This window comes from Simochromis diagramma, unplaced genomic scaffold, assembly GCF_900408965.1.
Source record: "Simochromis diagramma unplaced genomic scaffold, fSimDia1.1 OVJJ01000603.1, whole genome shotgun sequence".
NCBI lineage: Eukaryota > Metazoa > Chordata > Actinopteri > Cichliformes > Cichlidae > Simochromis > Simochromis diagramma.
The window spans coordinates 13,980,963-13,994,865 of NW_024387414.1; the positions used below are offsets into that span (position 1 = coordinate 13,980,963).

The following is a 13,903-nucleotide window of genomic DNA, read 5'->3' on the forward strand; positions in this document are numbered from 1 at the left end:
TAAAAAGGCAAAGAAAGCCCCTGTTCCTCCCTGTGTATGTGAAAAGTGTGCTTAGTGGTTTGGGTGTGTTTGTGTGTGAATTGTCATTCCTCTGTGGTTCCGTTGCAGTGCAATAATGCAAAATCAATGTTAAGAGACCACTTTTGGTAGCTGCACATGATGTCAAACATCTTCCTCTCTACCTCCATGCTCTGATTTTCCTTTCCTTTTTCCATCTCCTGTCTCTCTTCTGTTAGTTCGTCATACCTGTTTTACATCCTCTTTCTAATTATTTTTTGTTCTTCTGTTTTTTATGGCTCTTTAAAGACCAAATAACCAGTGTGGACTATCCTAGCCAATGTTGTTGCAACAGTGAAGTTCCTGACATGTGTGTCACGTGATATGACTGAATATAGTGGAACACTTGTTATTTAAAGGGGCATTAACAATCTACTTGAATCCATGCTGTTGCGCATCATGAATACCCCCAATGTCTGGAATACTGGACCACTCAAATCATATTTTCTTCATGTAGTCTTTGCTTCACGTATTGGATTTAGAGTCAAGATATTAATCCCTGTTACTGCAGCTGGAGTTAACTGGGATCATAGCCAGCTATTTTTCTCTCTCTCTCACTCACTCACTCACTCACTCACTCTCTCACACACACACACACACACACACACACACACACACACACACACATATTCCTTCCACAGATTCACTTTCACAGGTAAACTTCAACATGCAAGTGGACTTTTTGTCATTCTTGATTAATCTATTTGTTCGTTTATCAATTTTACCAAACATGCTTTTTTTTAAAAGAGGAACACATTTATTTTGTTACAGAGTGTGAAAAAGGGAAATGTAGAGAACAGGATATCCCTTTAAATCTTTTCTCTGTATCACGGCTGTACTGATTTAATGGTGTTTTGTTATTGATTGATTGACCGAAAGATAATGAGCCTTATTCTGTTTTTACATTTGGGGTTTAGCGAAAAGGGAACCTTTAATACAGACTTTTTCTATCACTATAGGCTGATCTTTCCTTATGTCTTAAAGAGTAACGGGTTGTGTTTTTACTGTGAATGGAAACCATAGCATGTGTTCATGCTCACATAGTGAAGTGGTTGTTTTCACCACCGCATTGCTTATCTAACCTCTAGATAAGTCGTGTCATCCATGTTTCAATGTTGTGTTTAACTATTTCATGCATGTTTGACTATTTGATACAGAATCGCCTGATAAAATGCTGATTAAGCAATCATTGATTTGTTGTTTTTCTTATTTTTAGGGGTCATTTATTGAATATGTTCACAATCATTTTGGCTGCAAACTACATTTTAGACAAGAAGATAATCTACTTCTTTCTTTTTAAAAAAAAAAAAAAAAAAAAAAAAAATCAATTCTAAGAACAAAGTCTGCTGAATTCAGAAGTTATTTTAGACACTAGTTAACAAATACTGTTGGATGTAACATCACAGCTTCTTTGTCACAACATAATTCACTGCGATGAAGGTTGTTTCCTCTCCTCATATTTAACACATTTCATTTCATTTGGTATTTAAACATTATGCTTTCATATTTTGTCCACTGGCTGCACCAACAGGCCCACATTTAAACAACAGGCAAGTTTAGCATGGATCCCGCCTGGTACCAAATGTTTGCTGGTGGTGCAATGATGTGGAGGATATTTTCTTGGCACTCTCTGGGCCTCTTGGTCCTAACTGAGCACCATTTAAACTCCACAGACAACCTTTATGACTACAGCGTACCTGTCTTCTGATGGCTGTTTCAGCAGGATAACGTATGTCACAAAGCTCAAATCATTTCAGTTCTCTAATTTCTTGAACATGACCACAAGTTCACTGTACTCAAATAGCTTCCCCAGTCACCAGATCTCAGTCCGACAGAGAACCTTTGGCATGTGGTGAAACAGAAGAGTCACATCATGGACGTGCTGCCAACAAATCTGCAGCAACTGTGTTATGCTATCATATCAATATGCCCAAATCTCTGAGGAATGTTTCTAGTAATTTAATGAATCTATGCCACAAACAATTAAGGCAGTTCTGAAAGCAAAACAAAGTCCAACCCAATAACTACAAGGTTTCTGTCTATGAACAAATGATTAAAAATGAATGTTGTCCATGCAAAAGAAGTGTTGCATACTTGCAGTCCACTGCAGAGATGGTGAGGAGCCTGTGCTATTTTTATAACCCAGCATGTTCCCTCACCCCCTATTTTGGGCGCATGTTCTGAAAGCAGCAAGCCTTCAGCTTACTTAAATACAGCTTCTTCAGCTGTAGCTCTTTTCTGTAACTCCAGATTACCTCAGAAAAACATTTGAACAGCACCAGTGGTACCATGATTTATTTTATGTCTGCACAGAAACCCAACATAAGCCATTTTAGTGATTGTTTTTTACATTCACAGAGACTGGAGTGCATCACACCAGTAATTTCATACTGTACTGGACTTTCCTTTAATGTCAAACTGGAGAAACCTTTTAACATTTCTTAAATAAGGGACGAGGGCTTGAGCATTCAAACTCTTATGGTATTCTTATCTGAATCCAGTTGAAGTATGCACATTTAATTTCTTTATCACAACAGACATAAAGATTATATTGTATAACAGTTTTGGTGACATACAGACTGCCTACATACATTTCATTTGGCATTTGTACATTATGCTTTCATACTTGGCTGCACCAACAGGCTGATTAAGCAATCTTTGTTTCGCTGCCTACATTTTACGCTCTAGAGTCAGATGTGGGATAACATCTTTATAATAGATATGTTTCTTCTCTTCGTCAGTGAACGCTGTCAGCATCTCATCCATCTCCTCCTGAGTGAACGGCTCACCTGATATATGGAGAAAAATCAAGTCACAAACGTGCTGATCTACCTGAGAAAAAACAGATGTTTGTTCCAATCTACACACAAACACCAAGCAATCTGAACACATAAAATTATTTTACAATTGTGTACATCAAAACTGGTATAAATAATTCAACTGAACACATTCAAACAATCCGTGCATATCAAGTGATCTGTACACACGCAATTAACATTGTGTAAGTAAAACAAAATGGAATGCCAATTATTTTTAAGCAAACATAGGAAGCCATGGACCAATCTATTGTATTTACTGTGAAGTACACACAAATTGTTGCCTACATTGATTCAGTTTTATTCATATAGCACCAAATTACAACAGCAGTCACCTAAAGGTGCTATATATTGTAATGCAGAGGCCCCAGAATGATATGCAGAAAAGCCCAATAATCAAATAACCCCCTTTAAGCAAGGACTTGTTGACAGTGGGAAGGAAAAACTCCCTTTTAACAGGAAGAAAGCTCTGGCAGAACCAGACTCAAGGAGGGGACGACCAGTGGGAGGTTAAAAGAGAAAGACATGATTAAAGAGAGGGGTGGAAGAGAGGCACGATCTGATATCGTCGTGTTGGTGTTGTTCCCAGATCAACATAGTAAATGTTGTTCCAGGATCAACATTGCAAGTGACCAATCAGAATGTTGTGACGTCATACTTTTGCGACTTCGGGAAAAACCGCCGTAAAACAAAAAACTGTACTTAAGCTGCGAGAAACTGCCTCTGTCCGCCGATCAACGGACCCTGACCCTTTAATAAACACTAAGCAGCATTGATATTGTCCTTGCAACATTGGAATTTCATAAATGCACAAATGGCTTGGCGCGCCAAAGAATAACGTCACAAGAATGTGATTGGTCACTTGCAATGTTGATCCTGGAACAACATTTACTATGTTGATCTGGGAACAACACCAACACGACGATATCAGATCATCCGGAAGAGAGAGAGTTTAATAATAACTAATGATTCAATAGAGAGTGGTTGTATGCACATAGTGAGTGAAGCATTGCAGCGTAATTAAGGGGCACCTGGTCCAGCCCTAACTATAAGCTTTAGCAAAAAGGAAAGTTTTAAGCCTAATCTTAAAAGTAGAGAGGGTGTCTGTCTTCCAAATCCAAACTGGGAGCTGGTTCCACAGAAGATGTTCCTGAAGTCTGAAGGCTCTGCCTCTCATTCTACTATTAACATTATCACTTCAATAATTATCACATTTGTAAAGCTGATTTTTCGCTTGCAGATCACATCATTTCTCAGTAAGAAATCTCTATTGCTGTTGTCACTGTGTCATTGTAATCTACTTCTAATTGCACACAAAAACAAAACCCTCAGTTTTACCTTCCTTTGTCATGTAATTTGTCAGCTCCTCAGGCTCAAGGTATCCCCTCTTTTCTTTGTCTAGAACCTGCAAACACAGTGTAAGTGCCTTTGTGTTTTAGCAAATATCACATGCCTATACTGCCAGACTAGCGTCCCTATGCAAAAAGTGGACAATATGAGGAACAAGGAAACAGCAGGAAATTTCACCTCAAAGGCCTGAAGCAGAAGCTCATCGGAGATGGGAGGGAACCTAACAGACAATAACACAGCAGTAATGAAATGATGACAAGCCAAATACTGCAAACAGTGAGTTTAATGTCCAAATCATTACATCAGTGATGTAGCACTGGCTGTTCTTTGCTTCTTTGTTTAAGAGTTTAAGGCTAACACTGGTCTGAATATAAACTTCAGCAGCTTCAGGCACAGAAAAGCTCACGTGTAAAAGCAAGAGATATAAATTATTTAAACAAGGCTGACATGTAGTATTTCCTGAGTGGTGAACAAACCTGACCTGAAACACCAGTGATCAAAAATAGAGTACTGAGGTTTACACAATGTTTACCAGACTGATCACAAAACTCTTAGTAATGAAATGCATTCATGTGTGCCTTCAGTATAAGAGAAAAATACATTGTATAATAGATAATTTGATTTAACTTAACTCCTATTTGCATCTCAGCCTTCTTCTCATACACAGAAATCAGAAATTTCTTTATACAATGATATAACTGAACTGTCTTACTTGTCCTCCAGTAGCACTTTAGTCATGGCTGGGAGGAATCTGTCCCAGTGGATATATCCTGAGCGCTCATCTTCCACCTGGTTGCACAGGAATAGGCTGTTGGGGTTTGCTTTGAATTTTCTAACAAAAACAATGCTTCTAATGTTACCCAGGATTTTATAACAGTCACATAATGGCACAGGAGATTCTGTAACATTACTGAAATGCACAATGTCAGAACCCTGTTTGCACATCCCATTACTGATCTTCCAAAATAGAACCAGACTACGGGAGGATGCTGTACTGACCTCAGATGTGAACTTCTGTAGATCTGCCTGAGTGGGAAAGAAACCTAGTGAATAGAAGATGGTGCCAATCTCCCTAGAAAACAATGACAAGAAGTGCATTAAAAGTATTTAAAAGGACAGTTTCAGTTAGTTTCACTAATTCCTGTGTGCTATGAACCATCTCACCGCAATGTCCTACGGCCCACTCAGCCAGTGGAAAACCTTGAGACAAACCACAAACTTTATTTCTCACAGCCAGTGTCCAAATAACCCACTTCAACCAAACAATTTACCAGTGGAAACAGCTGCGTAATCTCAACTGCACAGCATTTTGTATGTCTTGAGACTGAGTCCCACATTTTCATTGCCTCTAATATTCAGAAGTCCACACTGCAGGATGGACACCTATGCTATATCTAACAGGGAAACTCACAAGTTATGTAGATCTCAGCAAATGTGATGGACATAAAACAAAGAAAAGGAAGTGTGGCTACAATAAAGACTGGAATCCTGGCTCCAGGAGTAGTCAGCTCTCAGAGATTGGGCCACTTGACTTTCAAGTTCATGGTATTTATGTAGAAATGAAGTTAGAAACGCAAATACTTGTTTTTATCAAACTAAATGCCAGATCTCTAACCTAAATAATTCGTTTTTCCCTGGACAACAACAATTTTAGATTAGCAAAATGTCCTAAACTGTCCAAGTCCACGTTTAGTTTGTCAGACTGTATAAAAGATATACAGACTGTTTATATACAGACATCGACTTGGATCTGGTTACCTTAGCAGGGAGGACACATTGTGTGCAGTTTCCACTCTTTTTAAAACCTCCAGTGAGAAATTCCAAAACTTACAGACAGGAAACCTACTGAGAGCAGATTTAAATAAACAGCTGTGTTTCGACCTTTCTGCATCTGCGTAAGTTAGTAAAAAAAAATACCTAGGAATTAAAGCTGCTGTGACCTCTAATAATGCTAATTAAAAAATACTACTACTCTACCATTTAGTTCAATTTTACATAGAAATCACACACTTGGCTTAGAAAACATGCTGCACTGTCGCTGAAAAGAAAGGACATGCACATTTGTTTGCCAGATGTTTTCATCTGTGTGGCTGATTAGAGCTCCTCAGGTTGCACAAAGCTCTGGTGAGATTTTAAGAATATTTCTTACAGCCATTTATTGAAACATGTACATTCATAAGTGGAAATAAAGACACTGTGTAATTCTAACTCTCTTGAAAGTCAGTGTTTAGTATGACCATTTTCATTCTTTCTCTGTGAGTTCTCTGTGGCAAGCGTTCTTGTAATTTTGTAATTCTGTAGTCTTCAGGAATAGTTCTCCAGGCAGACAGTGTTTCATTTTGTGTTTTTTCTATCCAGGTATGCTGTTACTGCATCGGCTGTGTTTGGGGTCAGACTCGTTGATGAAAAATGGGACCTCTTACCAATCAGATGTTATTCCATGGTGAATCAAAATCTGTCAGTACTTTTCTTTATTCATAATTTCAGGAATTTTGAATAAATTCACCAACACCACTGACTGAAATGCAGCTGTACCTTGCTTATGATTGCCACAGATGTTTGGCCCAGTTCATCAAAAACATCTATGGCACTTCTGTTTTCAAAATAAAACTAAGATCCCTGTATTTTCATGGCAAGGTTATGTGCAAACAGTTTTTGTGTAATTTGGCATAGCTCATCCTTTTCTTTCTGTTTACCTTCATTAATCTTTGGGAATCACCTTGTTGGTGCAAAAATACTATGCCTTTCAAATGTATTATCTTTGGAATTTTTTGCTGATTCAACTAAAGAAATGGGGGGAAAAAATTATGTGTTTTTGCAACAGTCTGCTAATAAAAGGTGACCAATAAATTTTAAAACAGGTTCTTTGCTTAATTGTTTTGAGTTTGCTGAGTTATTTGGTGTTGACACAACACTGGTTCTTGTCCCCTGAGGGAGGTGTCTTGTTTATGCTAAAGGAAAGTGTTAAGTGGGGTGGCAAAAAAAAGTGCAACACTGGAATAAAAATGAAAGAGCTATTGCTAAAAACTACAATAAAATCTGGCTCCTTGGTAACAAAATGCAAAGAATTGAGGGGTGGCTCAAGATTTTCTCACAAGACTGCATCTTGTGCACTTGTTAAAACGTTTAAGGTCCTTTGGATCTTCATAGTAATCAGCTTCATAGTACCTATTAAGTATCTTTACAGTAATAAAGTAAATGGCTTGTCTTGTTTTACCCACTTGATATCCACTGTGTTGTCAGACTTTGTGTCAAACGCTTGAAAAGCGCCTTTGAGCTTCTTGAGGACCTTGGTATTAAGCACGGTGGCCTCTGGCAGACAAAATTAAGAAAACATAGTGACGCATTAGCTTAGCTGGCTTAGTTCTGGAGAAAATAATGACAATACTTTCATCAAAGATCAGCCACTATGACGGGTCACCACAGAGTTTCAGCTAGACTGAAACTTTCACTATGGTGTCAATATTTTCAATTTGTAAACAAACTGAAAATGAAAGTTACTATTACCAACCTGCACTTTTGCTGTTCTCCGCCATGTTTGTCCGGTCGCCTTTCTGTTGCCCAGCAACCGTATGGCAGGACACCAATTCAACGCCTCTGTGTTTGCCATCTTTTTGTCGCCAGAAACCCTTCATTGTCGAATTACACAGAGCTACTAATAACACAAAATTAATTAGTTAATTTATTTTTTCCGTCTTGCTGAAGAAGTCGTTCGATTAAAAAAAAAAGCCTTCCAACAACGTGACCCCGACAGAAGTTCCTGATATAATGAAGCCACGTAAATGTATTTTCATACTATAACGGTTTTTCCCCAAGGATTTTGTTACTATTCTATGAATGAATCTATAAGTATCACATTTAAACATAAGACATACTGAAAACAAAGAGAGCAGAGAAATACTTGTTTCTTATTTATTTTCTTCCGCTGTATAAATGCATAAAATGGTTTTTTAAAAAATTAACAAAAACCCCCCCCCCCTTTTTTTTAAATTAACAAATAGTACACTCTTTCACACTAAAAACATTTCAAGTATGTAGATAATGATAGCATTTTACATTACTTTTCATTTTATTTCAATGGGGCCACCATAAAGATTATTTTCTTTCATACTCCTTGTCTAGTGAATTCAATATGTACTCATTTTACTTGCTGATATAATATTAAGGAGAGCGAATTTTCATTTCAGATGAACTAACTGTGAATCTGAAACATTAAAAAAAGCAGCTAAAAGTGCAGCAAGTCCACCATCCACATGTACGTGAATCCACAGTGCCTACTGACATCTGGGGAGGAGGAAACATCCAAGTAACATCCAGTCAAATGGTGCAGTGACTCATAAACTGGTGGTATAACGCAAACAAATGCATTAAATAATCATGGCAGAAAATGGTAAATAAATGGTAAATAAATTTAATTAAAGTAATAACACATTTTTCGACTTAGAAAAAATGCATTAAAAGGTCTCTTTTAATCATGGCTTCTGTTTTATTGTTGCAACTAATATTACATTCTGCCTTTAACCCCTTAAAAGCTCCGGGAATCATTGAGCATCCCATTACAGTGGCAGGAATATTTTGACCAGAAAGACCTTTTGACCTCCCATCTACATGTTTAACAGTCCAGTGAATTGTGCATTAGCAGAAACTCAGAACTCAGATCCAGAAGGGGACCATTTTTGGGGATGCTGATTAAGAAGCTCTCCCATACAGTACATAAGAGACTGAGGCCTAGATGACAGTGGTGTTTTCTCTAGTGTGTTTATGTGTGTGTGTTTTATATCTCTGGTTGGCCCTGATGTACAGGAATATTGTGGTCCTGCCCCAGATCTTCTATTGTGACTTCTGGGATTTGATGTCTCTCATATTCATCCATTTGCTTTATGGGTTCAACTTCCTTTCCTTGTACGTCCTCTTGAAGCTGAATCTCTTTATGAATCTGTTCCTCTCTCTGCTCCACTGCTCCGGCACTGTCCACGTTAGCAATAGCATTTGATAGCTGTTCCTCCACTACTGCTTCCTGCTCCTGCTGAGGTGCATTGTTGTTGCTTGGGTCCTTTAAGGTAGAAAGTTATGATGAGGTGTTGTTTTTGCAGCCAAATATAATGAAGGTGTGAATAAAACTACATAAAGCTTTAACAGTATTAACAGTACTTCCAATACATTTGCAGTACCTGTGTGTGGGTGATTGAAGGGGAGAGCAGTTCAGATAGAGCCAGCAGACCATCCTGGTTTAGATCCTGAGTCTGTAGTAAGAAATCTACCATAGAAACCACCTGAAAGCAACATGCAAACATACACAAATATCGCCGACTGAATGAAAAAGGCCAACACCTTGTCAGTTCAAATACACACACACATAGAGTCGCTCCTGCTAACCTGCTCACTGGCCTCTGCTCCAGGTATATGATGGGAGTTAAAATCTGAGAGGAGCTTCATCATCTCCAAGCCATCTAAGAACCCACTGCGATCATAATCATAAAGGCCAAACAGGAAGAATACCTCTGGAACATAGCACAGCACAATTCACAATTATACAATCAAATAAAAAGACTTTATTAGATTCTGACTAATAAAGGCTACATTATTTGGCAATGGTGATCCTAGTCAGAACCCATCAGTGTAATATCTACTGGTAAGAGGCACTGTTTACCTTGCTCCCAGGTGGTGATTTCTGGTCCTCCTTGTCCTCCATTCTTCAGGCTTGATTGAATGTAACTCTGTCTCAAACTGTGGTACACACAACACAAAGCACAGTTTATAAAAAATGTTACAAAGCAGATTGGTAGTGCAACTGCCATGTGCTACAGACTCTTTCCACCCTTGTGCCATCTGGTAGAGGGTATAACACTCAAGCACCCTGTGCCAGACTCTTCAAGCTCCTAAACCCCATGCTCCCGTCTCCAAAAACTTGGACTTCATCATTTCAGTTCAGATGCACACAGACTTCTGCTCACAGAGCCTGTTTTAGCTCTTTAAATCATTTATAAGATGTTTAAAAGAAGTTAAAGATCCCCTTCAATCATGTTCAGTGATGTACAAAACATCTTGTGTCTCATGTTGTGAGAAGAGGTTAGAAGAGAAATCAATACCTCTAGAATGTAGCAATAAAAATAGTCAATTTTATTAACTGCTTTAGATGGCAGCTGATCGCAGGTGACACAAGGTGAGATGCAGGGTACACCCTGGATATAAACAGACAGATAACCATAAACTTGCACAGTTACAGGACTGACAGAGCGTGAAGTCATTAAAAGGTGGGGAGCACCAAAAAAAAAGAAGAAATTAAGGAAATTAAACAATGAGTTTCCTGACATCACTGTGCACACTTTTATTAAACTTCAATTCAGCTCTGGTTCTTTTTTATTGTTAATGACTGATGAAAAATTCTGCAATGTCATTTTTTTTTTCAATCAATAAGAATAAACTAATTAACCTAAAATTCATGTTGCTGGACTGTGGAAGGAATTTGGGGCCAAACATATGATTTTCTTGCTGTGAAACAACAGATGTAGCCACTGCGCTACCGTGTTGCTCGGCAATGTTATTATTGACACATATATATATTTTTAAAATATGTTCACCTTGCTGGAAATAATATGAAAAATTCATCCATAGAAGTCCAGTAGCACTGTTTTTTTAAATCAAGGCTTTGAGTCATTATATTACACTGGTTTAAACTTCTATTACTTTTAAAATGGTTGTGAAGTGAGAAACGTTCATTGGCACATGCCTTAAACTCATATTTTAGGTACATGTGCTGTGTACTTGTATATGTGATTTCAAGTAAAGCAGATGGCAGATGTGTACTTGTAAATGTTTTCCTATATTTGTAAATAGACTCTTGACAAATAGTGAACAGGTATTAAACTGGTTACACACGCTTAATATAATAATAGAAACTTCTTTACATTCTTAACACATAACACGTCGTAGCAGTGGTTCTACCTTTCATAATCTTACATGAACTAGATGGTAACAATGACAAAATTCAGGCCAAAGGTGTTTTCTTTAGAGCACAACTGAGTTGCCTTCAACACAGCTGCTTCAATCAAAATCTGTCACAGATCTTCATCAGCTATGAGTCATGAGCTTTACATGAGACTTAAAAGGGTATTAAGGCAAGATCTGGTGGTAAGAACTGAGACTACTCTCGGGGCATCATTTGTTTTAACATCTTAAACTTCTTGGACTCCATCACATACCATAAATGAAGCAATGTTGCAACAGTGAGAGGTTCTAAATGCTTGAATAATCCTTTTACAAATGTTGATTCAGCACAAAGGCCTGCTTTAAGCCAACATGTATTATTTATTAAGGGTGGTGTAAATTCCAACTGCTATTCCATACAGCTAACAAGCATTTATCTGGTCTTACATGCAATATTCTTAAGATGAAAGTATGATAGCGTGTACACATTATTTTAATCTTACCAACAAATGGAAAGAAGCTGCACCTGTCGTGTGGTTATATTTCTTCTTTTGTTCTCTGAACAATTCATTACAGGCAAGTTCAAACTATTCCAGTACAGTAGCAGCTATGTGTGCTGAGATAATATTTGCAGTATGGTGAGGAGAGCCCCATAAAGGAAATTAATGCAGCATAAATGAGCTCTTAGGTACATGTAATCTTATCATTTTATAGTACAGGCCACATCATTAGCGCGACGGAGGAGCCAAAGTCCACAGCCAAGTCAGAAAGCTGCTGTTGAGTGAAATGATTTCAGATGTTCAATAACAGCAGACTGTACATGTGCCACTCACCTGCGTTCCTCCTCTCCAGAGCCAAAGGGATTGGGTAGTGCTGCAGAAGGGGGATGGGCATCTACTGATTCCTCCCTGTGGAATAAATAAGCAAACAAATCATTCAAAGAGCTTCTTCCTGCATCACTGCTTTTGTTTTTGGTTTAATTTCTTTATTTTGTTCTGCTAAACAGCAACAGAGTGTATCTGCTAGCCTCATATATAACATTTATATCCAATGGGAATAAGGAATAATCAATTATAGAATAAAATCAAATCAAGCAGCATATTTATGAAAGCCTGAGAATATTTATGCCTTTATATGAATGAAAAAAAAGAGAAAGTGAAACTTGATGAGAGAAGGGGCGGTTACCTCTGTGTTCCTGGAAGACCTGGTGCAGCCAGGCACAGGTGTACCAGTAGGGTCAGAGACAGAACATGTGGAACCAGCTGGTCCAGGTGACACTCCATGAGCACACCTAAAATTAAACAGCTATGTTACTACCTTTGTGCAAGCTCTTCCCAAACCATTTCATCACTGATTTTAATTCATATAAATAAGAATGCTTGAGTTTTTACAGTGCACAGAATTACTAATTCTGATTGTGTTAATGAAACTAGAGGAAACCTTTATGGGCATTGCAGTGGTCACACAATGCAGCAATTGCTGCCTTACAGAAAAAACAAAACAAAACAAACCTCACAAAAACCAGTCCCTTCAGTAATATTGCAGAGCTGCAGTCATACAGCTTTCACTCGTCACATAGATGAGAAACTTCCTGGTCCATTATGGAAAAATCATTTGAAATCTTTCTATCTATTTATAGCTCATTGCAGCCCTTTCATGCTGTCTCCATGAATCATTTCTCTGTGACTCGCCAGTCCTTTTAGACCAGCAAACATTAGATTTTTGAACTAAAATTCGTTGCTGTGAGCTGAACGGCCTGTTTAAGAGATCCCAGAGATGCGCAGACTAATAACCGGCAGCTTCCTCCTCCTGTGGAGCAGCAGCGATGCTAGTCTGGCACAGCACGCAAGACTACACCATCAACTCATTGTTACTGCCTGATCACACAGCCTCCTTTAAAGGCACGTTGACATCACAGTCTTATATTAAATAAAACACATTTATAAAGAAAGCTGTGAAAGAATAGTATCGTTAACTAAGAAGCGCATCGTAACCGCTGCAGCTGATGAAAACAGCTCAAATCTCTCCTCACAGTGACAACGAGCCTACCTGTCTGCATAGTTGATGTATGAGCAGCAAAAGGCATTAATTCCGACACCTTACGGGTTCATATCTGGAGATCACCTCTATCCCTCACCGCCCTGCTCGCGCCTCCGTGTGGTCTGCACTGCGCAAAGGCGACTGCGTGCGCGCCCCCTTAGGCTGCCACGGAGTACAGTAGTGTGTTTTGGTCAATGACAGGGTCCACGTGGAAGAACTCAGCCGCTGTCGTGTCAGTGAGTTTGCGCAAGCTTTGTCGATCTCTTTGTGCTTCTCCGTCCGGTTTTTCCGCCACGCCTTGTCCACGTCCTCAGCGATCCCAGTCGTCGGGGTGGAGCAATCACTCACGGCGTTTATAGTCAGGGTTATTTCATGTTTCGTGTCAATGAGCCGCATTACCTCATAAAGGGCTGGCCAGACCCCAGTAAAGAGTATGTTTGTGTGGGGCGTTAAGTTAAAGCTGAGAGACGGTTTGAAAATAGTCTGATAGTGTGGCTTTCATCGTATGAAGGGCAAATACTTTATTTTACATTGCTGCAATTGTTTTCCCGATGAACATGAAAAGGAAGTAATATATTTTTTATACTCCTACGCGACAGGCTTATATACCGTCTTTTGCAATAACTGCCAGTTGTTGTTTCAGCATCCATAGATAAACTTGATCCAGTCAACATGTGGTTAAATGTCTTAGTGTGTGGGTATTGGCCATTGTT

At 38.6% G+C, this 13,903-nt stretch overlaps 2 protein-coding genes across 2 annotated transcripts; both read right to left on the reverse strand.

Annotated features, from left to right (window-relative positions):
- Positions 1-2,336: 2,336 nt before the first annotated feature.
- efcab2 (EF-hand calcium binding domain 2) lies at positions 2,337-8,098 on the reverse strand. The gene is made up of 7 exons (XM_040012169.1): positions 7,735-8,098; positions 7,445-7,535; positions 5,223-5,295; positions 4,936-5,012; positions 4,401-4,443; positions 4,212-4,278; positions 2,337-2,846 (listed from the first exon to the last, which is right to left on the reverse strand). Exons 1-7 carry the CDS (start codon positions 7,856-7,858, stop codon positions 2,728-2,730), a joined length of 594 nt encoding a protein of 197 aa, XP_039868103.1. The 5' UTR covers positions 7,859-8,098; the 3' UTR covers positions 2,337-2,727.
- A 113-nt stretch (positions 8,099-8,211) lies between these two features.
- cgref1 (cell growth regulator with EF-hand domain 1) lies at positions 8,212-13,480 on the reverse strand. The gene is made up of 7 exons (XM_040012168.1): positions 13,200-13,480; positions 12,336-12,441; positions 11,984-12,058; positions 9,874-9,950; positions 9,600-9,724; positions 9,395-9,496; positions 8,212-9,276 (listed from the first exon to the last, which is right to left on the reverse strand). Exons 1-7 carry the CDS (start codon positions 13,234-13,236, stop codon positions 8,998-9,000), a joined length of 801 nt encoding a protein of 266 aa, XP_039868102.1. The 5' UTR covers positions 13,237-13,480; the 3' UTR covers positions 8,212-8,997.
- Positions 13,481-13,903: the final 423 nt, after the last annotated feature.